This window comes from Schistocerca serialis, chromosome 9, assembly GCF_023864345.2.
Source record: "Schistocerca serialis cubense isolate TAMUIC-IGC-003099 chromosome 9, iqSchSeri2.2, whole genome shotgun sequence".
NCBI classification, from domain to species: domain Eukaryota; kingdom Metazoa; phylum Arthropoda; class Insecta; order Orthoptera; family Acrididae; genus Schistocerca; species Schistocerca serialis.
In genome coordinates this window covers 497,592,752-497,619,546 of record NC_064646.1, presented here as the reverse complement: position 1 = coordinate 497,619,546, position 26,795 = coordinate 497,592,752, and the positions used below count along the sequence as shown (strand labels likewise).

The 26,795-nt window shown below is 41.4% G+C and overlaps 1 protein-coding gene across 2 annotated transcripts in view; it reads left to right on the top strand.

Moving 5' to 3' along the window:
* Positions 1-26,795, top strand: part of LOC126418880 (D-xylose transporter) — a 346,281-nt gene that overhangs the window by 279,452 nt on the left and 40,034 nt on the right. For both annotated transcript variants that reach the window (XM_050085881.1, XM_050085880.1), the window contains exons 2-3: positions 6,555-6,781; positions 26,439-26,591. In XM_050085881.1, coding sequence (XP_049941838.1) covers positions 6,555-6,781; positions 26,439-26,591 — 380 coding nt within the window. The remainder of the gene's footprint in view (positions 1-6,554; positions 6,782-26,438; positions 26,592-26,795) is intronic.

Here is a 26,795-nt window from a genome sequence, read left to right as displayed (position 1 = left end):
ATTTGAACCATTTGAACCACAAAAGTGTCTATATATTTATCTTCATGGCTATGTACAGGAATATGGTAATCTTATTGGGCGCAGACTGAAACTTGACTATATACTGGTACAGACTAATGCAGACTCGTACAGACTGGTGGAGACAAATGCAGACAAACTAATCGGAGGTCTGTACACTCGTTATAATACCTCGCTCGTTCAGGTATCACTGTGCGAGTGTGATCCGTGAGGAGAAAAGGTTCTACATTAGCAGCAATCTCATTGGCTGCGTTACATATTAATACGCGGATCAGTGGAAGCAGAATTTGGTCCGTCTCTAAGGCAGCGCCATCTCGTAGTGCGGAGACGGACGAGCGCTGCGCCTGCACTGTTGTGCTTAGCGGGGCGCGCTCTAGTGGGAAAGTTGTGTACGCGCTGACTATGCGGAACTATGTACACTGTTGTGTCTAGACAAGACAGCCTAGACACAATGAGAGGAAGCCGAAAGGCATGCGCTAAGTTAAAGCAGGAGGGCGTGCGGTCTGAAACAGGATACGTAATGAATGCTATAAAGAAATGTACGTAGCTTCTGGAATACTTAACTTTAATCCATCCTTTTGGTACATCTGGAGATTGTGGCGATACAAGTGAGATTCTTTAGATATATGCAATGTTACTAATGGCGCCTTGCTAGGTCGTAGCCATGGACTTAGCTGAAAGCTATTCTAAATATCTGCTCGGCAAATGAGCGAGGCTTCGTCAGTGTGCATCGCTAGCTACGTCGTCTGTACAACTGGGGCGAGTGCTAGTCCGTATCTCGAGACCTGCCTTGTGGTGGCGCTCGGTCTGCGATCACACAGTGGCGACACGCGGGTCCAACATGTACTAATGGACCGCGGCCGATTTAAAGCTACCACCTAGCAAGTGTGGTGTCTGGCGGTGACACCACATACACAACAGTTAAACATGGAGTAAGTTCAGTACTTTTGTGGGGGTGCATGAGTGCAAATGGTGTGGGAGATTTGTGTTTCACTGATGGCATTATGGACCACAAGATCTACATAAATATCCTAAAAACACATCTGTCCAGTAGTGTGAATCATATGGATCTTAGTGGGGATAAGATAATCATCCAAAACATACGGCTCTAGATACAAAGCTGTGTGTGTTGCCCCACTGGATGCAGACACCAATTCAATCCCCAGACATTAATCTTATCGAGAATTTGTGGCATTTACTCGACAAAAATATCAGGAATCGTCAGATATCCAGTAGAAATGATCTACAGACCGCTCTACAAGAGGAATGGCGTAAAATTACAGTGCAAACAACAGAATCTTTGGCGAAATCCATACCAATAACAATGCAAGCGATTATAAAGAGGAAAGGAGGCCCAACTAAGTACTAACAACAACATTCTATGTTCAAAGTGTGATTTTCAGTACTGTAGACGAATACTTATTTTGCGTCTTACATTGCCTATCTGTACTTCTGAATACTTAACCATGTTTATTTACATAGCAATCTCTGCTTCTCTATTGTATTCTCATTTTAACTGATCAATAAAGATGCCCTTGACCCTGCCTTATTTCAACCCGTCAGTTTTCCACCCTTTATACAACCTTAAGCATACAATCATGTATTAGACGAATACTTTGTGGAGTAACAGTATAAGAGATTTCACTGGAAACGACTCGGTGCAGCCAGCCGGAGTGGCCGAGCGGTTCTAGGCGCTACAATCTGGAACCACGCGACCGCTACGGTCGCACGTTCGAATCCTGCCTCTGGCATGGATGTGTGTGATGTCCTTAGGTTAGTCAGGTTTAAGTAGTTCTAAGTTCTAGGGGACTGATGACCTCAGAAGTTAAGTCCCATAGTGCTTAGAGCCATTTGAACCATTTTTGACTCGGTGCAGACGATTGCTACTGGGCTCAACACCAGATGCAGTGGCATAGAAAGGAGGCTGAGCTCTCTGCTAACTCAGTACAGACAAACTGTGTCAGGAGAAATTGTCAGTGAACGCGGATTCGACAGGGGTATCGACAACTCCTCTGGCACGTTCGTATTTTGGCGCGTTTCTGTAGAACAGGCAGTAGGTGTTCTGTATAAAGATGATATGGTTATATACATAATGTATTATATAACTATTTGTGCGCAACAAAACACAAACTTCAGTGTTATTCTTATAAATGAATTGCCTTTACGTAATCCTTCCAACAATGCATCACAAATCGTTGAACTGTTTGAGATATAGCTGGCTCTGAAAGGAATCTCCTGTTGCTAAAATACCAAGCAGGAAGCCTTTTTCCGAAATTTGTGTCATTCTTCGAAACAAACGGCTCTATCACACTCGTTATAATTTCGAAACGGAATGGTGACGTCCTAGTGAAGTTACATTCAGCTAGCGTAGTATGTCTTTCACGCCACGTCTACTATAGTACGTTTTCGTCAACCATCGACAACTACGTTTTTGTCCCCGCTTGCTGATATTATCGAATAGTACTGCAGCACCACATATCATTATGTAAATGGTTCAAATGGCTCTGAGCACTATGGGACTCAACTGCTGAGGTCATTAGTCCCCTAGAACTTAGAACTAGTTAAACCTAACTAACCTAAGGACATCACAAACATCCATGCCCGAGGCAAGATTCGAACCTGCGACCGTAACGGTCCTGCGGTTCCAGACTGCAGCGCCTTTAACCGCACGGCCACTTCGGCTGGCATATCATTAACTCGCGAAACGTTTGCGGCACCTTGAGCGCAGCGGGCGAAACGCGTAGACACACAAATGTTTGTGGCTAACATGGACGGACATGCGAACAATGAACACAGCTGCAAACGTGTTGCGGACATCGTCGAAAACAAAAGTTACGAACATAAACTTGTTATTACACTCATTATAAACGCAGCTTAAGATGTGTACAGGCAAAATAGAGTCTTTATACTGAAGAACAATATACTGATAATTAGAAACGTGATCTCTGAGTTTTTATCATGTTAGGAAGGGTGAAGCCATGCTTATCAATATCCACTGTTTGTCAACAGTTGCAACACGTATTAAGAACCCTTTGGCAGACATGGAAGCGGTTCAAAACTAATTGTGAGACTAGCACATACTCATACTTATTATGCGTTTCGGAAATCTGGAGAGCCATTTTGTTCATGTTCATCCTGATGCGCACGCAGCAGCATGCTTACCACTATTTTCCAGAACGCCTCGCATCAGAACGAGATTCTTTTGGGCTACATACCCCTGGTTTGTTGCTGATAGAAAGGTAGTCTAGCGTAATGGATAGCCCTTGGTCTAGAGACCATTTGTATACCCAACAGCAGGATCGTATCAGTGTGACTGTACTACAGTACAGGATCAAAAAAAGTAAATCGGTTGGTTCTTTCCGAATCTGATGTGGTTTATGGTGGGTCTTAGGGAGCTTATGGAGCCACCATTAGTTCATGGGCGGGTTCCTAGAAAACTTGATAAACCCTGTTTTCCAATTTTTTTGTACTAAAACCGAGCCGTGGATTCCAAGACGGTTGTGCACAGCAAATGGTTGTAATTTTCATGATATATTCCTAATTACCGAACTATCAGTTTAATAAGTCACAGCTGCAAAGTACTAACGCGAATTCTTTACAGACGAATGGAAAAACTGGTAGAAGCGGACCTCGGGGAAGATCAGTTTGGATTCCGTAGAAATGTTGGAACACGTGAGGCAATACTAACCTTACGACTTATCTTAGAAGAAAGATTAAGAAAAGGCAAACTTACGTTTCTAGCATTTGTAGACTTAGAGAAAGCTTTTGACAACGTTAACTGGAATACTCTCTTTCAAATTCTGAAGGTGGCAGGGGTAAAATACAGGGAGCGAAAGGCTATTTACAATTTGTACAGAAACCAGATGGCAGTTATAAGAGTCGAGGGACATGAAAGGGAAGCAGTGGTTGGGAAAGGAGTGAGACAGGGTTGTAGCCTCTCCCCGATGTCATTCAATCTGTATATTGAGCAAGCAGTAAAGGAAATAAAAGAAAAATTCGGAGTAGGTATTAAAATTCATGGAGAAGAAGTAAAAACTTTGAGGTTCGCCGATGACATTGTAATTCTGTCAGAGACAGCAAAGGACTTGGAAGAGCAGTTGAACGGAATGGACAGTGTCTTGAAAGGAGGATATAAGATGAACATCAACAATAGCAAAACGAGGATAATGGAATGTAGTCAAATTAAATCGGGTGATGCTGGGGGGTTAGATTAGGAAATGAGACACTTAAAGTAGTAAAGGAGTTTTGCTATTTAGGGAGTAAAATAACTGATGATGGTCGAAGTAGAGAGGATATAAAATGTAGACTGGCAATGGCAAGGAAATCGTTTCTGAAGAAGAGAAATTTGTTAACATCAAGTATAGATTTAAGTGTCAGGAAGTCGTTTCTGAAAGTATTTGAATGGAGTGTAGCCATGTATGGAAGTGAAACATGGACGATAACCAGTTTGGACAAGAAGAGAATAGAAGCTTTCGAAATGTGGTGCTACAGAAGAATGCTGAAGATAAGGTGGGTAGATCACGTAACTAATGAGGAGGTATTGAATAGGATTGGGGAGAAGAGAAGTTTCTGGCACAACTTGACTGGAAGAAGGGATCGGTTGGTAGGGCATGTTTTGAGGCATCAAGGGATCACAAATTTAGCATTGGAGGGCAGCGTGGAGGGTAGAAATCGTAGAGGGAGACCAAGAGATCAATACACTAAGCAGATTCAGAAGGATGTAGGTTGCAGTAGGTACTGGGAGATGAAGAAGCTTGCACAGGATAGAGTAGCATGGAGAGCTGCATCAAACCAGTCTCAGGACTGAAGACCACAACAACAACAACAACATTCCTAATATCCCGATATCGAACCACCTTGAAAATTTTCTTGATATCTTTATCCGTTTTCAAGGCTCAGAGATTCTCTATTAGTAGACGTAAAATACGGATTTAAAATCCGGTGTAAGGCGAAAACGTGATGTACCGCGGCGAAATATGCTCTAAAGTGTCTCAGTTATCATTGTAAGGGTTCTGGGAACCCCATGTTGTAGTACTGAAGCACATGCAATTATTTTTCTTTTTTTTTTTTGCACCAAAAATTCGGTTTGTTGATAAAAGGCCAAATATTCATTGTTGTTGCTTCATCTGATGTACGATCACTGTTTCCGAAAGTCCTGTTTAGTGAGCTCAGTACCATACTGGAGAGAATATTCAAAGGCATCATTGCCCATGAAATCGGAACGGTCTTTCGTGTTCGAGAGACGAGCCCTCAAGGTTGCCCGTAGTTTCTGTGCTTTCGACCTCACAGTGATTAGCTTAACCCAGGCAACATTGTCTAGAATTCGTAAACAGTAATTGCAAGTCTTCTGTAGGCCTATAACAGGACATTCTCACATCTTTCACCGGCCTAATGTGACTGTATGATTAAATGATGATGGCATCCTCTTGGGTAAAATATTCCGGAGGTAAAATAGTACCCCACTCGGATCTCCGGACGGGGACTACTCAAGAGGACGTCGTTATCAGAAGAAAGAAAACTGGCGTTCTACGGATTGGAGCGTGGTATGTCAGATCCCTTAATCGGGCAGGTAGGTTAGAAAATTTAAAAAGGGAAATGGATAGGTTAAAGTTAGATATAGTGGGAATTAGCGAAGTTCGGTGGGAGGAGGAACAAGACTTTTGGTCAGGCGAATACAGGGTTATAAATACAAAATCAAATAGGGGTAATGCAGGAGTAGGTTTAATAATGAATAAAAAAATAGGAGTGCGGGTAAGCTACTACAAACAGCATAGTGAACGCATTATTGTGGCCAAGATAGACACGAAGCCCACGCCTACTATAGTAGTACAAGTTTATATGCCAACTAGCTCTGCAGATGATGAAGAAATTGATGAAATGTATGATGAGATAAAAGAAATTATTCAGGTAGTGAAGGGTGACTGGAATTCGACAGTAGGAAAAGGAAGAGAACGAAACGTAGTAGGTGAATATGGATTGGGGCTAAGAAATGCAAGAGAAAGCCGCCTGGTAGAATTTTGCACAGACCATAACTTAATCTCAGCTAACACTTGGTTCAAGAATCATGAAAGAAGGTTGTATACATGGCCTGGAGATACTAGAAGGTTTCAGACAGATTATATAATGGTAAGACAGAGATTTAGGAATCAGGTTTTACATTGTAAGACATTTCCAGGGACAGATGTGGACTCTGACCACAATCTACTGGTTATGAACTATTGATTAAAACTGAAGAAACTGCAAAAAGGTGGGAATTTAAAGAGATGGGACCTGGATAAACTGAAAGAACCAGAGGTTGTACAGAGTTTCAGGGAGAGCATAAGGGAACAATCGACAGGAATGAAGAGCTGCATCAAACCAGTCTCAGGACTGAAGACCCCAACAACAACAACAACAAAGTGGCATCACGTGTCACGGCTTTGTTTGACGGAGTAGCCTTTCCCGCCCAGTTCCGAGTTCACTGGTCCTGCTGTCGCTGTCACAGCATCGGCCGTCCCTCGGCTGGAAGAGTGACACTCTGTCATCTGGCATTGCAGATGCAGCCGCTTGTGGGCAAGCTGTCGTTCCTGTACAAGCCGTACGTGCTGGCCGTGGTCTCCATCGGCTACGTGCTGGGCGAGCTGGGCCACTACCTGATCGGCGTCACCACAAAGGCCATGGCCAACGACCTGCACTACGGCGACATCTCGTGCCAGCTCAACACCACCGAGTACACCGTGGCGCAGCTGCCCGTGCACTGCAATGAAGCCAACAGCTCCGAAGTGTAAGTAAGCGTCCGTGACGGGCACTTCGCGCATTTCCTTTTAAAAAATATTCTTAATTTTGAACGTTGAGTCATAAAATCTTACAAGGGAACCTCCCCATCGCACCCCCCTCAGATTTAGTTATAAGTTGGCACAGTGGATAGGCCTTGAAAAACTGAACACAGATCGATCGAGAAAACAGGAAGAAGTTGTGTGGAACTGTGAAAAAAATAAGCAAAATATACAAACTGAGTAGTCCATGTGCAAGATAGGCAACATCAAGGATGGTGTGAGCTCAGGAGCGCCGTGGTCTCGTGGTTCAAGTCTTCCCTCGAGTGAATTCTTTTATACAGGGTGTCCCAGCTATCTTGTCCACCCAAAATATCTCTGGAACAATAACAGCTATTGGAAAACGACTTTCACCGGTATCAATGTAGGGCTGGGGCCCATGAATGTACATATTTGGAAACATTCTAAAACGAAAACATATGTGTTTTTTAACACAAACTTATGTTTTTTTAAATGGACCTCCTATATTTTTTCTTCAGCAATCCATAGCATGACAAAGCACATACACAATGGCGTTGATTGCATCGCAATATTCACATTACATCCCGAGATATTGAGACGCGAAGTTGACGCTTGAAAGACCCGACATGCGCTGCTAGCGCACATCCTGAGGCTCAGGCGTGAACCCCATGCTGCAGGATGGCAGCAGACAATATTATTCGTTTCGGACCTCTAGATAAGTATGGAAGTGTGATTACGCATGTCAATCACATCGCGATTACGGGCAGCATGGGGTTCACGCCTGAGCCTCAGGACGTGCGCTAGCAGCGCATGTCGGGTGTTTCAAGCGTCAACTTCACGTCTTAATATCTCGGGATGTAATAGGAATATTGCGATGCAATCAACGTCATTGTGTATGTGCTTTGTCATGCTATGGATTGCTGAAGAAAAAATATAGGAGGTCCATTTAAAAAAACATAAGTTTGTGTTAAAAAACACATATGCTTTCGTTTTAGAATGTTTCCAAATATGTACATTCATGGGCTCCAGCCCTACATTGATACCGGTGAAAGCCGTTTTCCAATGGCTGTTATTGTTCCAGAGATATTTTGGGTCGACAAGATAGCTGGGACACCATGTATAGGACGTTTCTATTTAGAACAAAGTTATTGCAGTGTAGCGCTCACGACACCACAAATGGCCACAACTCGACGCCTATATCATGACAAGCTGCAACGCCGCCCCCTAAATGTGGTCGAACTAAAATATCCTTACGTACGGTGGCGCGTGGTGTGGAAGACTGTACTCGATGCCATGCTTGATTCCGATGTTGTTTCCCAATGGTACGTAGTCGTTAATGGGAAGCTGGTGACGCAAGAACGTCTCTACAATATCCACATGGCAGAATCTCCCAGTTGTGTGGGTTGTAATACAGTAGATTCTCACGAGCACCGCCTCAGCTGTGGAGAGGCGGAACCGGTTTGGCACCTAGTGCGGCAGATGCTGGGTTATCTCTTGCGAGTTAGGCCGGAGCCCGTCACCTGGATAGGTGGACATGCGGTCCACTACCTCTGTCGTGACGGACACAAGAATTTACTTGACTTCTGGCTCTATTTGCAAGAAAGACATCATGCCATTTCCGGGCATACCAGATATCGACAATCCTTCGCCAACTACCTGTGGAGTGCCTTTCACAGCCCGCCGTGTAGCTGGAATGTTCCAGGCAGTGGCAGATGAGGTCAGAACGAACTGCAAACGATCGTATCTTGAACAATCTTTATCAGTGGGCGCAGTTCATTTTCATGTTATTATGTTTACTATCTTCGATGGTGTCTTCATTCTGTTTTAGTTTTCCAGGCTTGATTAACTATGACTGTTCGCACATTGATATCTATATAAATCAAAAACATAAAATTAAAAAAAATTAAAAAAGATTTTAAAAAATTAAAATTTAAATTTAAAAAAAACAATAAAAAATAAAAACATACCTTCCGCACCCTACTAGAAATACCCTTCCCCCCTTCCATCGCTCGTGTTTTTGTGGGTTGATGCACACACGTTAGTCCCGTATAGTGTAGTTTCTTCACATTTTAGATGGGTGGTGGTTACGTATAGTTGAGAAGGCAACGCCTGAAGAGGTAAGAGTTCATTTTTCTTTGGGAGGGACACAAGTGGCGGTGCCAAGTAGGGATGGCTATGATTTTGTTTTATTTCTTTTGTTAGGAAAAAAAAGTGGTAGAGTGTCTGCTTCGCATGCAGAAAGTCCTGGGTTCAAATCCCAGCAATTTATATTTAAAAAAAAAACCGTGAAGTTTACTTTCTTTATTTTCGCAAAGTTATGATCTGTCCGTTCGTTCATTGACGTCTCTGTTCACTGTAATAAGTTTAGTGTCTGTGTTTTGCGACCGCACCTTAAAACCGTGTGATTAGTAGACGAAAGGACGTGCCTCTCCAATGGGAACCGAAAACATTTGATCGCAAGGTCATAGATCAACCGATTCCTCCACAGGAAAACACGTCTGATATATTCTATACGACACTGGTGACGGCATGTGCGTCACATGACAGGAATATGTTGTCGACCCAACTAACTTGTACATTTGGCGAATGGGTAAAAAGATTCTTCTACCTTGCCCGATTTAGGTTTTCTTGCGGATGTGATAATCACTCCCAAAAAGTGATGAAAACATAAGAGTTTGTCACGTAAACTGCAACAAATGAATGCAACAGTTTCACAGTCGCACAGTTTTCCCTGTCAAAACATATGTTTTTAACGTTTTCAAATTTTTCCGTGTGTAGACCGTGAAATCCTGCATATGTCCGAGCAAATCTGAACATATCCTGGAATTTTGGAGAGCGAAGTTGATTTTGTGTGAGTGCCTGAACTTTGATAATTGTCTGAAAATAAAAAATTAAACTTTTCACTCGAGGGAAGACTTGAACCAAAGACCTCTCCATTCCGCAGCCGCTCACGCTAACCACGGGACCACGGCGCTCCTGAGCTGCCACATAGCCTACACCTCTCAAACAGCACTGAGGGGCAGCCGAGCTTAATGTTCCCATCTGATGGGTGGACCACCATTGATAGTATCACGTGTCCTCACCCTGTGAGACACTGCAGTCAAGTCTGAAATTTAATTCTGAATGTTGGCACAAACTCTGGTGATCAGGGATTCTGTGGCACCACCCCTCTCCCCTTTCCTAGAAAGGTAAATAGGAAGCTGTCAAAAGCATGTAGCCTACCGGGGCAGATACCTATCCAAGTACTGGCCACATCTGACATTGCTTAACTTCATTGATCTGACAGAAACCGGTGTATTCCACGAGGTTAGGCAGTCGACATGTAAAATATTTGTGGTACAGCTTGAGCAAAATAATGTGGCCACAGTGCAGAAATGCATTCGTGCCTCGAGGGCTGGGTGAGTCCGTCCCTTTCTTCGTACACCTCACTTCATTGTCACCTGTCAACCTGTGCACTTCGAGCATGGTACCACAGTATTTGTTCACCATAAGAGCAGGGGAAGTCCTCATAACCAGGTACGTGTAATTACATGCAATAGAGTATGAATAATTGCCACAAATTATTGCTGTGGACATCTCTTCTTGTACATTTTCAATTTTTGTGTAGCTTTTTTTCACTTACAATAATATTCTTTAAGAATAGCCATCAGCATCCCTTTCTGTCATCTTCTGTCATTCACCAGGAGGATTGACCTAATGCAGACATAGCACAGAACTCTACCTCTCTTTTCTTCATAATCCATTCATGGATGAAACACAAATAAGACTGATTTTCTAGATCTTTCAAAACTTATGACTCCAATTTGTTTCAAAAACAGGTGTATGGGGAAATGAGCACACTGTAACAATTTTCTGCTTTATGTCCTTTATTTGAAATCATCGATGATACAAAAGTGCTACATGACCTATTTCACAAACACCATGGTAAAACAACAATCACTTTCGAAAAGCAAAATCTGTTCACAATGAAAAAGACAGATTGTTACTCACCATAAAGAGGAACTGTTGAGTTGCAAACAGGTACTGTGAAATCAGTGCTACACATGTAAGACAAAAGACCTTCTTCAGAGCTGGCCAGGGTGGCCGAGCAGTTCTAGGCGCTACAGTCTGGAACCGTGCGACTGCTACGGTTGCAGGTTTGAATCCTGCCTTGGACATGGATGTGTGTGATGTCCTTAGATTAGTTAGGTTTAAATAGTTCTAAGTTCTAGGGGACTGATGACCTCAGAAGTTAAATCCCATAGTGCTCAGAGCCATTTGAACCATTTTGAACCTTCTTCAGAAATAGAGAAAACACCTACATACACACAAGCACAACTCACCCCCCCCCCCCCCCCCACACACACACAACATATGACTACTGTCTCTCACTGTTGTGGACAGACTGCAACTGCAGCTGATGGAAAATGGAAATGTCATGCGGCTAGGGCCTCCCGTCGGGTAGACCGTTCGCCTGGTGCAGGTCTTTCGATTTGACGCCACTTCGGCGACCTGCGCGTCGATGGGGATGAAATGAGGATCATTAGGACAACACAACACCCAGTCCCTGAGCGGAGAAAATCTCCGAACCAGCCGGGAATCGAACCCGGGCCCTTAGGATTGACAGTCTGTCACGCTTACCACTCAGCTACCGAGGGCGGACACTGCAGCTGATAAGAGCAGCGGTCTGGCATTTGTGGGAGTATGGAGGGGCATGATGAGGACAGGATAGGGCTGACAGGTGCAGTTAGGAGCTTTGGGGAGGGGGAGGTTAGAAGGGCTGGAAAAGATGTAAGAAAGATTATTGGAAGCATTGGCGCAATAGAAGACTGCGTAGTGCTGGTGTGAGAGCAGGAAAGGGGAAATGTAGGTGGAGGACAGGGACTAGTAAAAGTTGAGACCATGATGGTTACAGGAAGCAGAATATACTGCAGGGAGAGTTCTCACCTCTGCTATTCAGAAAAAGTTGTGTGGTGGGTAGGAACCAGATGGAGCAGGTTGTGAATCAGCCATTCAAGTGAAGCACATTGTGTTGGTCAGCATGTTCAGCAACTTGGTGGTTCAGATGTCTCTTGGTCACAATTTGTCAGTTGCCAATTATGCACACAGACAGATTATTTGTTGTCATGCCAATGTAGAAGGCAGCACAGTGGTTGCAGCATAATTTGTAAATTGCTTGGCTGCTGTGACAGATAGCTCTGTCTCTGATGATAGGGAATGGCTGTGACATGTTTGGACAAGGTAGTGGGTACTGATGGGAGGATTTATGAGACAGGTTTTACATTTAGGTCTGTTACAAGAGTAAGAGTCATGAAACAAGGTATTAGGAGCAGGACTGGAGTAGGGATCATCAAGGATATTGCACAGGTGGGTGGCAGAATACCACTGTGGGAGCAGTAGGAAGGATGGTGGTCAGGATATTCCTCATTTCAGGACATGATGAGAGGTAGCTGAATTTCTGGTGGAGAATCTGATACAGTTGTTCCAATCCAATCCAGTTGCTTCATGAGAGAAGTGCTCCTTTGTGGTGAGATGATTGGTATGTATCAGTTGGTAGGTGCCTGGAGAGACAAGGCATAGGAGATCTTTTTCTGGACACTGCTTGAAGGGTAATTTTAGTTTGTGAGAGCCTCAGTGAGTGTTGGTATGGTTGCTCAATATACAGATGCAATGACCATGGGCAGCTAGACTTTATGGAAGGGACTTCTTGGTAAGGAATGGGTAGCAGAAGTAGGGGCATTGCCAGTGATTGGTAGGTTTGATATGGGCAGAGGATCTGATGTAGCCATCCCTGAGGTGGAGGCCACCATTGAGGAAGGTGGCACATTGGCTTGAGGAGGACCAGGTGAAGTGAATGGAGTAGGTGTTGCGATTTCGGAGGAATTTGAATAGGATGTTCTCATCCTTGATCCACATCATGAAGATGTCATCACTGAATCTGAATGAGGCAAGAGGTTTGGGATTTTGGGTGATTAGGAAGGATTCCTCTAGATGGCCCATGAACAAGATGGCATGGGATGGTGGCATGTGGGTGCCCATTGCTGTACTGTGGATTTGTTTGTCGGTGATGCCATCAAAGGAGAAGAAATTGTGGGTGAGCGTATAGTTGGTGACAGTGACCAGGAAAGAGGTTGTAGGGATGCAGACAGTTGGTGTTGGAAAAGGTAGTGTTCAATAGTGCATGGTCACAGTCACTGAGAGTGTTAGTTCAGAAGGAAGTGGCATTGACAGTGACAGCAGGGCACTGTGAGGAAGAGGAATAGGAACTGTGGAGAGCTGGCAGAAAAAATGGTTGGTGTCTTTTATATATCAGGTGGATTGATAAGGTAAGGAATGAGGAGGTTCTGCACAGAATCGAAGAGGAAAGGAATATGTGTAAAACACTGACAAGGAGAAAGGACTGGATAATAAGACATCTGTTAAGACATCAGGGAATGGCTTCCATGGTACTAGAGGACAAAATCTGTAGAGGATGACAGAGATTGGAAAATATCCAGAAAATAATTGATGATGTAGGCTGCAAGTGCTACCTGGAGATGAAGAGTGCTACTCTGAGAGGAATTTGTGGTGGGCAGCATCAAACAAGCCAGAAAACTGATGACTCAATAAAGTGCTTATGGGTAAACCTGTGCCTGCTCCAATCAAGTACAGTTGCAGTCTGCAGTCCAGAGACAGTGGTCATGTGTGTGTGATTTGTGGTTATGTGGATGCGCATGTTGTCTACATCAGAAGAAGGCCTTTTGGCCAAAATTAAATTTATAGCAATCAACTTCTTCTCTAAATGGTGAGTAGCAATCACTCATTTCCCTAATACTGTTGTTATTGCATTGTGGACTTTCTACTGTTTGGTGTTCACAGTTAGCCTATTTTATAGATATCTGGGATGCTCCACATCCTTCAAGACCACCTTGTTATGGGTCTACAGAATGAATAGTGTTCGTAATCTAATGCAGAGCAGCTTCAAATCAATATGGTGCAATATTCTGGTCCACAATGCTTATTGATGGTGACAACAAAGAATATCCGTTGTTTCCAAACCAACTGAGTACAATTGATATGTCACAAATAGATGGCGCAGCATAGTATTAATACACTACCGGCCATTAAAATTGCTACACCAAAAAGAAATGCAGATGATAAACGGGTATTCATTGGACAAATATATTATACTAGAACTGACATGTGATTACATTTTAATGCAATTTGGGTGCATAGATCCTGAGAAATCAGTACCCAGAACAAACACCTCTCGCCGTAATAACGGCCTTGATACACCTGGGCATTGAGTCAAACAGAGCTTGGATGGTGTGTACAGGTACAGCTGCCTATGCAGCTTCAACACTATTTCACAGTTCATCAAGAGTAGGGACTGGTGTATTGTGATGAGCCAATTGCTCGGCCACCATTGACCAGACATTCTCAGTTGGTGAGAGATCAGGAGAATGTGCTGGCCAGGGCAGCAGTCGAACATTTTCTGTATACAGAAAGGTCCGTACAGGACCTGCAACATGCAGTCGTGCATTATCCTGCTGAAATGTACGGTTTCGCAGGGTTTGAATGAAGGGTAGAGCCATGGGTCATAACACATCTGAAATAAAACGTCCAATGTTCAAAGTGCCGTCAATGTGAACAAGAGGTGACCGAGACACGTAACTGATGGCACATACCATCACGCTAGGTAATATGCCAGTATGGCGATGATGAATACACGCTTCCAATGTGCATTCACCGCGATGTCACCAAACATGGATGCAACCATCATGAAGCTGTAAACAAAACCTGGATTCATCTGAAAAATGATGTTTTGCCATTCATGGACCCAGGTTTGTCATTGAGTACACCATCGCAGGCGGTCCTGTCTGTGATGCAGAGTCAAGGGTAACCACAGCCATGGTCTCCGAGCTGATAGTCGATGCTGCTGCAAACGTCGTCAAATTGTTCGTGCAGACGGTTGTTGTCTTGCAAACATCCCCATCTGTTGACTCAGGGATCGAGACATGGCTGCACGATCTGTTACAGCCATGCGGATAAGATGCCTGTCATCTCGACTGCTAGTGATAGAGGCCATTGGGATCTAGCACGGCATTCCATATTACCCTACTGAACCCACTGATTCCATATTCTGCTAACAATCATTGGATCTCGACCAACACAAGCAGCAATATCATGATACAATAAACTGCAATCACGATAGGCTACAATCCGACCTTTATCAAAGTCGGAAACGTGATGGAACGCATTTCTCCTCCTTAGACGAGGCATCACAACAACGTTTCACCAGGCAACGCCGGTGAACTGCTGTTTGTGTATGAGAAATCGGTTGGAAACTTTCCTCATGTCAGCACGTTGTAGGTGTTGCCACCGGTGCCAACCTTGTGTGAATTTTCTGAAAAGTTAATCATTTGCATATCACAGCATCTTCTTCCTGTCGGTTAAATTTCATGTCTGTAGCACGTCATCTTTGTGGTGTAGCAATTGTAATGGCCAGTAGTGTACTTTGCTGCTACCAGAAGCATTGAATATTCTCTTTGTTTTATATTCATGTTTTGCTGTCATTGTCAAATATCTTACCAGACTAATTTGACAATACTGTATCAAATGGGCACATAAAATTACAATTTATACAAGATTTTGTTTGTAGTGAGTACTGAAAGGTCATCATATGTTTCACTGAATGTCACATGTGACACATCATGAGCAGCCTTTGTTTATAATGAATCCACCACAAAAACAATATTGAATACGTTTTCTCTAATGCCAGAGGTAAGGCAACTGTTGACTGTTATGAATGGTACCCAGTTCCTCCAAAGGCACTGGGAAGTAAAGGCATGCATTACTGTGTGAAAATAAGTAATTCAGTAACAATAATGACCAGTTACTAATCATCACTGATTTTTGTCTTGTGAAACTGGTTATGGGCATGATACATTTTTCCAGTGGGTTGTGTAGTTTCTCTTTAAATTTGTGTAACTTTATAACATGCAACACAAGTGTTGAGTAGTATTTTTGCTTGGTACTATAACTGACCAAAACGAGATATCATTAGACTTTCAAGTGTGAAGCCACACACTAGAAGTGAATTTTTGCTTTCGGTGCCTACTAAACATCAGTCCTGCATGCAAGCCTCTACACAGTTTTTTCCTTTCAGTCATTAAATGTAAAAGAACAGATAAAATGCATGCAAACTTTAAAGCTATTTCATGTTCCATGTTGTTATATAATGTATATAAATGAAATATTTTTGTTGAATTAAACAAATATTATATACTAATATACTAGCTTTTACTCGTGGCTCTACTCACTCATCAGTAGCTTTTTATGATGAGTGACATAGAGTAAGTAAGCCATTGTACATGCAGTAATGTCAGGTGCCCATGCATACCTACCTGTTTGGATAAGCATAGCTCATGATGTGAGCCCCTTCCCACCTCTCGCTCCCCCCCCCCCCCCCCCAATTTCCCCCTTCCAACTCCCCTGATACACGACATGTTGACGCTGTTGAACTGTTGACACGTGCTGCTGAGCAGTGTGTGCGGAGGGGCGTGATGCATATGCATCTACACACCAAACTATTAGAGTAGCTGTACATTGTAATCATGTAAATTATGCAACAAATTTAATAATTTTTTCATATGGTTTATGTCCACTAATCTGATAAACGATGTTCTATTCCCCACTCCAGCTCCTTAGGGACTTATTTTCTCTTTATTTTCATTTAGTCATTTATTTTCTTCTACAGTATCCTATGTTCTTTTTCATGGGACTAGGTATCTCCATGTTATATTTCATCAAAATTAGTTCAACAGTTTAGTCATGAAAATATAACAGACATAGTTATTTGCACAATTATAGTATTATTGTGGAAGTATGGATGAAACATGCTGAAGACTGCATAAGTGTTTTACTCATTATATTGAATGATATTACGTAGAAAATATCAACCAATAAAAGCAGTTTCCCAAATATGATAAAGTTCAAAAGTCAAAAGTACCAGTAAATATTCTAAAGGATTGTTCCCTAATTTGTTTAATATTCTTCAGATCAATAAATATCCTTTACTACACAGTTTCTAAGGTAGCCTATATTCTTCCGCAGCATTCAAGCTCTCCCTCACTAAATTTTATCAAAATAAATCCAACAATTTAGTCATGAAAACATAACAGAGCGAGTTATTTCTGCATCTGTTATATTGGTATGGAAGTGCAGATGATTGTGTGCATGTTAGGTATGTGTAAAATATTTGCATGAATACAATTGTAGAATTAATATAGGGATTTTTGTGCCATTATTTGGCACACTCATTGTCAGTCACAGCCTGCCAATTTTAAATCACCCACTGTGCTCCTCCTCCAGTTGGGTCACACTTGACAGGCAAGAAGAGGAGGAAAATGCGCTAGCTGTTCCTCGAGGAGTGGAAAGCAGTGTGCTGACGAGAGCAGGAGTGTGTTTTCTGACCTGAGCAACAGCAACTTGTCAGTTGACAAGCCTCTTTGTTTGGACTGAGCTAAGTAGCAATGAAACAACGGACAAGTAGGGCATGTTGTGGGCATGCACATTGATGGACGGGCAGAGTGAATGCGAGAGGTTGTTGGCACAGACAGGCCTGTCATTTATGATTTGCTACGTGAGTGATACTAGCCATCATTCACACACTGCTGCTGTAGTTGAGTTTCACTTTTATAGCTTGGTTTGTACTGTTCTTTCAAAATGTTTTGTGGCCCCCATTAACTTTATCACTACCAGCAGACATCATTGAGGTCCATCTGTTCCAGGGTAGCTCAGGTTTGATCTGTTGGTTTTTAAGAAGCCATCTTCAAGTTTTTTGCAAAGTGTTAATTGTATGACTAATTGTATGTTTGTGGGGTTGTAAATAAACTTGTAGTGGTTCACCAAATGTGCCTGGTCACAACCAAAGCCAGTTTTCCACTCCTTATCCTAACTAGCTCAATTGTTAAATACTGATAGGTATCTTTGGTAGCCCTATAGGCTGGTTATGTACTAAGCACACTCTGTCGGTAGATGACAGACCTGTAGGGTTAGCAAAAGTACTTACCAGCATTTAACAGACCAGCTGGTTTGGACGGGAGTCGGCTGGGTTCAGTGTGACCAACCCTACCTGGTTAAGCATCAGACAACTTTATTTACAATGCAAACAAAACAAACAGAACTTTAACAATTTACAAATGCAAAACAATTAAAACTTACTTCACGAAAATCAGGCGATGAAGCACGAGCAGTCTTAGATCAGATGGGTCTGAAGAATGTCTACCAAATATTAAGATTAGCAACACTTGAAGTGGCAGTAAAATTAACTGGTGCCGAAGAGGATATGGAAAAAAGACCACAAACCGTGATATAAAATATGTCAAAATCAATTATAGCAGCACCATGTGAATGATGGCTAGTATCAGTCATTCTCCTGAATCACCACAGTAATTCATAAGCAACAGACTGAATACACTGTCTAGGCCAGCACCCATCTGAATGCACTCTGCACACACATCCACATGCTGCACAACAATGTACCTCAGCCATTGCCATGTCATCGCTGCTTACTCAACCCAGACTGGGAGAGCCATCCACCGCCAAGGTGCTGCTCCTCAGGCCAGGAAACACACTCTTGCTCATGCCAGCGCACTGCTGCCCACTCCTCAAGGAACAGGCAGTGCCCTATTCCTAGCCTACAAGCACTGCGTAACTGGAGGAACAGCACGGCAGGCAGTTTAAAGTTGGTGGCGTGTGGCTGGTAATGAGCAAGCAGAATAATGGAGAAGTTTCAAACCTGAATATATGGATGGATACTCCTTAACCACTTTGTTTTGAAATATTTGAATTTTTTAAATGTACCAAAGCTCATTTATTAACATAATATTCAGAGATTAGCTCCCAACAAGTTACACCATATTCATCAGCAAGTAAGTGTGTGTTGGGTGAGGGGGTGGAAACATTCTGGCTGGGAAGAGGAGAGACTGGCTGCTGTCGTTACCTATTCCAGAAACACCTACCTATTATATGTAAAATAGTTCTGCAGATCATTTCAATAACTGTCTTATAGTCAATTTTTTCAGAGAATAACCATGACAGTTAAATCAAGCATTGTGCAGCTACCAAAACCAATAATGTTCTGTAGCAACACACCTGTGTTTTCTGGTTCTTACAGATGAGCAGCCAGTGATGTCTTAATAAACTGGTTACAGGATCCCAAATCTTGCTCAAATATGCATCCCTGTTTATAAGGTTTTCTGAAATACTCATCTGAGTAGGTTCCTGAGTTATGCTGCCCTGGTTAGAGGCTATGTTGTTGTGTGTGGATGCTTAATTTTGACATTACACTCCAGCCAGTATGGTGTGTTGCTGGTGCTGCTTGTGACCCTCCTCACCTGTTGTAAAGGTCCATCCCACATGTGGCATACCGTATTAGGACAGAATGTGGTGTGCACCCACATGAAAAGGATTAGACAATCCTTAAAAGTACAGAGAAGATCTTTGAGAAGTTTTGAAATACACATTGTGGTGTAAAGGTCCTGTTCACAAGCTGATATAGCAACATCCTGTGTTAAATGAAAACTTCTGCACAATGTCATATCAAACAATGCCCCAAGATATTGCTGGCAGCAACATGCCTGTATGTAGAACATGTAGGCCCATAGCCTACCAGGAGACATTATGCTCCAACTATCCATTTAGATCAACTTTCCAATAAAAAGTTTAAAACACATGATTTAAGGTTTATTATTGCACTAGCTGTGTTTGCCTGGCTTCACTCAGGGAGTTGATATGAGGTTATGTGGTAATGAAGTAAAAGGATAAAAACTTCAAATTGTAAGAGAGAAATTTTTTTATTGAAAACATATTCTAACTGTTATGATACTTGTTTGTGAACAACATTTCTCATCCAGAATGAAATTTCACTCTGCAGTGGAGCATGCCCTGATATGAAGCTTCCTGCAGATTAAAACTGTGTGCCAGACCGTGACTCAGACAGAAACTTTGCCTTTTGCAGGCAAGCTCTGTATCGACTGAGCTACTTAAGCATGACTTGTGACCTGTCCTAACAGCTTCAGTTCTGCCAGTACCTTGCGTCCTACCTTCTTAACTTCACAGAAGCTCCCCTGCAGACCATGCGCAATTAGCCCACGAAAGGCATAGGTTCCAAGTTTGAGTCCTCGTCTGGCACACAGTGTTAAGCTGACAGGAAGTTATAACATTTTTAATTTTGTTATCTGGGATATATATGTACAAATTTTTCAAATCACCTACTCAAGAGCAAGCTATGCATAGTTGATGGTGAGAAGAGCGAAGTCTCTTAGGTTGATATCACAATATTTTATTGTTTGACTTTGCACTTTGTTAATTGTAAAATAGTAGGCTAATTTGATGGTAAATTGCAGGTTTTTAAATTGTAATGGCAATTCAGTAGAGATCAGTGGTATTCTGTGGATAAATAGTGTGAGTCCTTTGTAGTTTCCAGTTATAAGTTCAGCTTTGACGATGTTATTTGATAGCTGTTTAATGATCATCCTCGTTCCATTACATAATGTTGGTGAGTTGAGATTTCTGGGTAGTATGACTGGAGATCCAATAATAAGTCAAAGGCATTCCTTGTACATGCAAAGAGTTTATAAATTTTGTAGGAAAGTTCACATTTTCTTGAACATTTACCACCATGTTGATTGATTTGTATATTCTCTCTTCACCAGGAATTTTCTTTTGAATATTAAAGTTAACATTGTTGACAATATTATTTGTAGCTCCCAGAATTGCCGTTTCATACAGCCACTCTGGATTGGTTTAGTTGTGAACAATGTTTCAATAAATTTGATTCGTGAGCTCATGTTCAGCAGTGGCTATATTGCAGAAAGTGTCCTCTAGCATTCCAACAAGAGAGTAACTCACTGATTTGAATTCTTAGGGCATCAACCCCATTCATAATTCAGTCATAATACATGTGTGTCACTGTATCTGTTGCACACTACTGCTGCTGTTCTGCAAGGGGGTAGCACAATCACTTCCTCAAGTCTGCCTGCCACGTCTGCCTCAACACCTAGTGGCCCCTCGGTCTGGGACACTACAATAGCCTTTACCTGGGTGGGGAGCCAGCTGCTCCACAGTGTGTGAAGCAGTGTATCTGGTACCACACCTGTGTTGACCCTGCTGCACAGACAAAAGCTGGCTTTCTGTCCTCAGTGTCTTCCTGTGTAAGTAGTTGCCTCATGTGTTATGATGGACTAGTTGGCTGACCGCTAGAGTGACTTTTGTCGAGTCTGAGGTTACTCCAGTGCAGAGGAACTTACCTCAACTTGAGCAAATCATAGTGCAGGCTTGGGTGGGCAAAAGTGGGGGAGGGGGGGAGGGTGCTACAAGTTTTGATAGGGTGGATACGCCTACCACCTTGAAAAGCTGCAACTCTTGAGAAGTTGGTCATAGTTCCTCTGGTATTGCAGGCTTATTCACACTGACTGGATCATGTCAGGATCACCATTAGTTGATAGTCTTCCAAACTGAATGTTATAAGCAGTCATAAACTGAGTCAGGCACAGACATGAAATACTAATTCTGGTGTACTGAGATAAGAATATTTATTTAGAACAACCACAGAAACTTATACAGACTCACTGACTAGACATGTCAAGCTGTAATCTGAGCAATAATTGAAAAAAGGACAGATACAATTGCTACAGAATTAAACTGAATTGTCCACACTCGAATGGTAAATAATTGAAGTTGTATATTGGAAAATCAATAGTAATGGATTGTCACACTGCAACAGAGAGAGAATAACACAGTGCTCCTGGTCGCCAGTGCATGAACTCGTTTGATGGCTACAATGAACAAATCAGCTGATGGCTTGTTGAAAATGCGTGCTGATGTATGCCGCTACAAGCCCTACCTTGTTAAAATTTCACACATCTGAGAGTACTGTATCAATCCTCAATACCACATGTTCAAGTCTTCAAAAGGTATCGATGAATCTTTCTGTCAAACTGCAAAGAAATAACCTCCTCCTTATTTGTGCGATTATTACTGATTACTTATTTTGGAAAGCTGTGTGTAAATATTAGTGAGTACTTCATGCATTCCTGTGGTGCAATGGTTTGAAGATGGGTGTACTCAACCCTTTTTAGCCAATAGATAAGCAGTAATTCAGATGGAAATAAGTCAGAAAGCTTACGAAGGCCATCTGGATACATTCATTTGACAAAAATACAAAAGGCGAGCAGGAAAATAGCTTCCTGCAGAGTGCATACTGAAGTGGGAATGGCTTGAGACACACTGTGTACTCCATGATGTACTTCAAAATAGCTAAGGGACAGGGTTCTTGGGTTTAACTTGTATACATTTCAAAATCTGCTGCATAATGCAGGTATTCAATTGTGCTACTGCTACACTTCAGAACATGTGAAGACGGATGTTTGTGGATGCCATTTTTCAGTTGATGGCACTCCAACAACACTGATAAGATTTATAAGAGATGGCACAATGAAAAATTTGATTTTAATGACTCATCAGTGACAAAGTTGGCATACAGAGCACCTTCTGGTTTCGATAACAGCAAAGAAAGAAAACATTTCAGTATTTACATGCACTGATTTTTGTAAACTGCTCTATAAGAAGGGAACTGACCCTCTCACTTGCAAACGTCAGTGCCAGTGTTACCAGAGTTGTTATTTTTTCATTGCCTCTAATAATTTATTGAAAATCTGGAAATAAAAGCCAATTGGAAGTAAATAGTGTTACCCAAAAGTTTACTGAAATAAATTTGCATAATAAAATTACTAAAATATTTTTTAAAGAGTAAACTGCCATTGGACTATGTATTATTATATTTATCTTTTGTTCTATCCCATATTTCAGCTTTTATGCCGTTATCAAGTATGATGCTAACAGTTATGATCCAACAGCATTGTAGATAACTACCATGCACTAAATTCCTTGGGTTAGAAATGTAAATTGGGATAAGCACATAGAAAGTGGAAAACTCAGCTCAAATCTCTGTGTCCTGCACAAACTGAGCTACTTAAAAGACACAGATATTATGAAAATGACACACTGTGCACTAATTCAGTCTACATTAAGTTATGGCATAATTTTTTTTGGGAGGCACCTCAGAAACAATTGCTAATAGAGCATTCAAAATGCATATAAGACCAATAAGAATGATAGATGATCTTAAACAGAGATAATCCTATATGGCAGCATTTACATCACTTAAGATGCTAACTCTACTAAACATATACAGTGGACTCTCACTTAACGAGCCCCTCCCATAATGCACAATTCCCATAACAAGCAAAACAAATTGTAAAGAGAATTACTCACTTAAAGGGTGATGATTTAGTGTGATGTCACCAGCTGTTCACACATGGTAGGGGGAATGTTCAACAATATGAATACCTTTCATTGTCAGCAGTGGCATAAGAACAACACCTTTAGTACTGTATGTACTGCAGTCTGGGTGTAGTGCTCATTTTTTGACCAGCTTAGTGCAGCTTGTGATCATACATTTTTCTAAACTTGTGTTCACACAGTGTTTTTTTTTTTTTTTTTTTTTTTGTGCAGATTTGAATAACCTTCATAGAAATGTGCCTGAAGATGAAGCTGCAAGAAGACGACCATAAGAGAACGAAAATGACCTTAGAAATGAAACATAAAATCATTGAAAAATGTGAATCTGGTGTGAGCATTGCTGATTTAGCACTATCTCAAGAACAATGACGCGATTCAGGTGATAGATGCTTCAAAAGGTGTGACAAGAGTATCTAAACAAAGGTTTTGAATTCTGGATGATGTCAAAAGGTTGCTCCTTACATGATTAAATGAAAAAACAATTGTATGGTGACACTATTAACGCAAACATCACTCGTGAGAACGTGAGGATGATTTTCACTGACTTTAAGAAGATGCCAGGATCATCAGCAGCCAAAAGAAGTGTTTAAGGGAATCCATGGGTGGTTTGAGAAGTTTAAGAGAAGAAGCGACGTCCATGGCATCGTGAGGCACAGTGAAGGAGCGAGCTCCAACACAAAGGCAGCAGAGAACTTCAAGAGCAGCTTCCAGATGCTCATGGATTCTGAGGGTTATCTGCTGCAACAGGTTTTTAATTGTGTCAAGAGAGATCTATTCTGGAAAAAGATGTTGAAGTGTACCTTTATAACAGCAGAGGAGAATCCATTGCCTGGTCACAAGCCAATGAAAGACCGTCTCACACTGCTATTCTGTGCAATGCAAGTGGCAGTTTGAGAATTAAACTGCTGCCTATTTGCCATACAGAAACTCCATGAGCCTTCAAGAAGTATAAAGTCCAGAAAAGCATGTTAAATGTGATGTGGAGGTCCAACAACAAGGATTGGGTGACACATGATCTTTCTTGTGGTTGTATCAATGAAGTGTTTGGTCCTTAGGTAAAAAAATATTTTCTTGATATGAATCTGCCACTTCATGCCTTGCTTGTAAAGGACAATGTTCCTGCCCATTCTCCAGTCCTACAAGAGTACCTCCTTGAAGAATTTCAGTTAAGCAGGATCCAATTTCTGCCTCCAAACACCACTCCATTACTCCAGCCTATGGACAAGCAGATTATTTCCAACTTTAAAAAGCTCTACACTAAAGCACTTTTCAAGCATCACTTTGAGTTGACTGAAGCTACCAATCTCACTCTCAGAGATTTTTGGAACTTCAACATCTTGCCTGCATCAAGATGATGTAAAAGGCATGGGAAGGGGTTACCAAGAGAACTCTCACTTCTGCTTGGAAGAAGCTCTGGCCAGAGTGCATAGTCAAATGTGACTCTGAGGCGCTTGAGTCAGTACGTGCGGAGCCTGCAATCAACGAGATTGTGTCTTTGGCCAAGAGCATGGGACTGGAAGTGGATAATAGTGATATTGATGAGCTTGTGGAAGGTCAGAGCCAATAAATGACCACTGAAGAGCTGATGTGTTTGACAGCAGGAAGTTGTGGAGAGCATTTCTTCTTCTTCAGAGGAGGAGGAGGAGGAGGAGGAGGAGGAGGAGGTGATAACAGCAAAGCAGCACTCTTCTGGCACAGTAAGAGAAATGGTGAAATCATTGGAATCAGTTGCACTGTATATTGAAAATCGTCACTCCAATAAAGCACTGGCTAAGTGTGCTATACATTTATTTGATGATAATGCTGTGTTGCATTTTTGCCAAGTGCTGAAATGTCGGCAGAAACAAATGACTATGGACAGCTTCATAGTAAAAAGAATTGGCTATATGTCATGAATAATAAAGTAGATAATACTGTATGTATGAATAAATGGCATGAATAAGATAAAACTTTAGTGTTTTTTTTTCTGTGTGGAACACATTATCATGTTTTACATTAATTTATATGGGATAAATTGTTTTGCTTAATGAGTGTTTTGTACTATGAGTAAGATTCTGGAACAAATTATGCTCTCTATGCAAGGTTCCACTGTACATGCACGAACATCTATGCTGGATAAAATTCAAATATGTTCCTGTTACTCAAGATATCGAGTCATGACACAACCATGACACAATAAAATTGAACTTCTTTTATGGTCCCAATCACAACACCATGAAATTCAAATCAAAGCTATACTATCCAAGACCAAAAGCCCCAGAAAAATTCCTTCAGACTTGAGAGAGATAAACAATAAACAGGTTTCCAAAAAATCTCTCAAAACTTTTTTGGTATGAAAGTGTTTCTATAGTATACATGATTTTATGTGGATTACAGTGAAAGACAAATTACAATGTAATATTATGTGCTTAGCTATGTAGCTCATTTAAACTACAAAATTAGTTATTGAAAGAGAGAAAAGGAAACTCTTAAACCATGTAGAAATATACATACAAACAGCATGGTTGTTGGAAGCAAAATTGTAATTTAATATTATACTGTATATGACTAGAATAATGATATATGCAATTATAATTTGCAAAATGCTAGTTATTAGACACATGTATACTATTCTATGTTTCAAACAGAATTTGACTTGATATACATAATTTATGTTGTTTACAGATCTAATAAACATTAGATTACATTACATGTACATCATTCACTATAGTCATTACTTTTCACATAATAACTAACAAATTGTTAAGTTTGACAATATTATGAAAAGGATAGATTGCTACTCAACATGCAGCAGAGATGCCGAGTCACAAAGAGGCACAACAAAAAGGCTGTCAAACAAGTAAGCTTTTGGTCAAAAATGCCTTGATCAGAATTAGACAACACACACACACACACACACACACACACACACACACATTCCTGCAAATGCAGTTCACACACATATGACCACAGTCTCTGGTTGCTGAGGCCAGATTCAGAGTCTGTGTGTGTGTGTGTGTGTGTGTGTGTTTTGTCTAATTCTGATCACGGCATTTTTGACCAAAAGCTTACTTGTTTGACAGCCTTTTTGTTGTGCCTATGTGTGACTCACAATCTCTGCTGTATGGTGAGTAGCAGTTTATCCTTTTCATAATATTGTCATTATTCCATCCTGAATTTGCCATTGTTTGAAAATGCTTAAGTTTGTCAGTTCACTGTGACGTTAACATCAAGTGAACCCAACTACCTATTCCCATTCATGATACTGAAAGAAGGAGAAGACAGTCATTTGTCACTTGGTTTTCTAGTATTCAGTTCACTATTTATAACTTATTTCCACAGGTGTTTGGAATTCAATATAAATGGCACACCTTATTGTGAGTGGACATACAATGGACAAGGTTTGGACTATCAGATCCTTGCTGGGCCAAGTTTCATAGCAGTGTTCACAGTGGTCGGTGTCATCATGGGTATTCTGGCTGATCGATTCAACAGGTGAGTCAGACAAAACATGTGATAGCATACATTACATTATGTAGATAACAATTTAATAGAGTTTGCAAGTAGTTGGTTGAGGTTGTTAACGACTGTAAATCATAAAAAAATGTAATGTGCCCTACTTTTAGTTTTTAAATGATTTAATCTGGATGTGATGTGCTTCTTAAGTTAGATACCTGTAAAAGGGCCAGCCACAAAAGA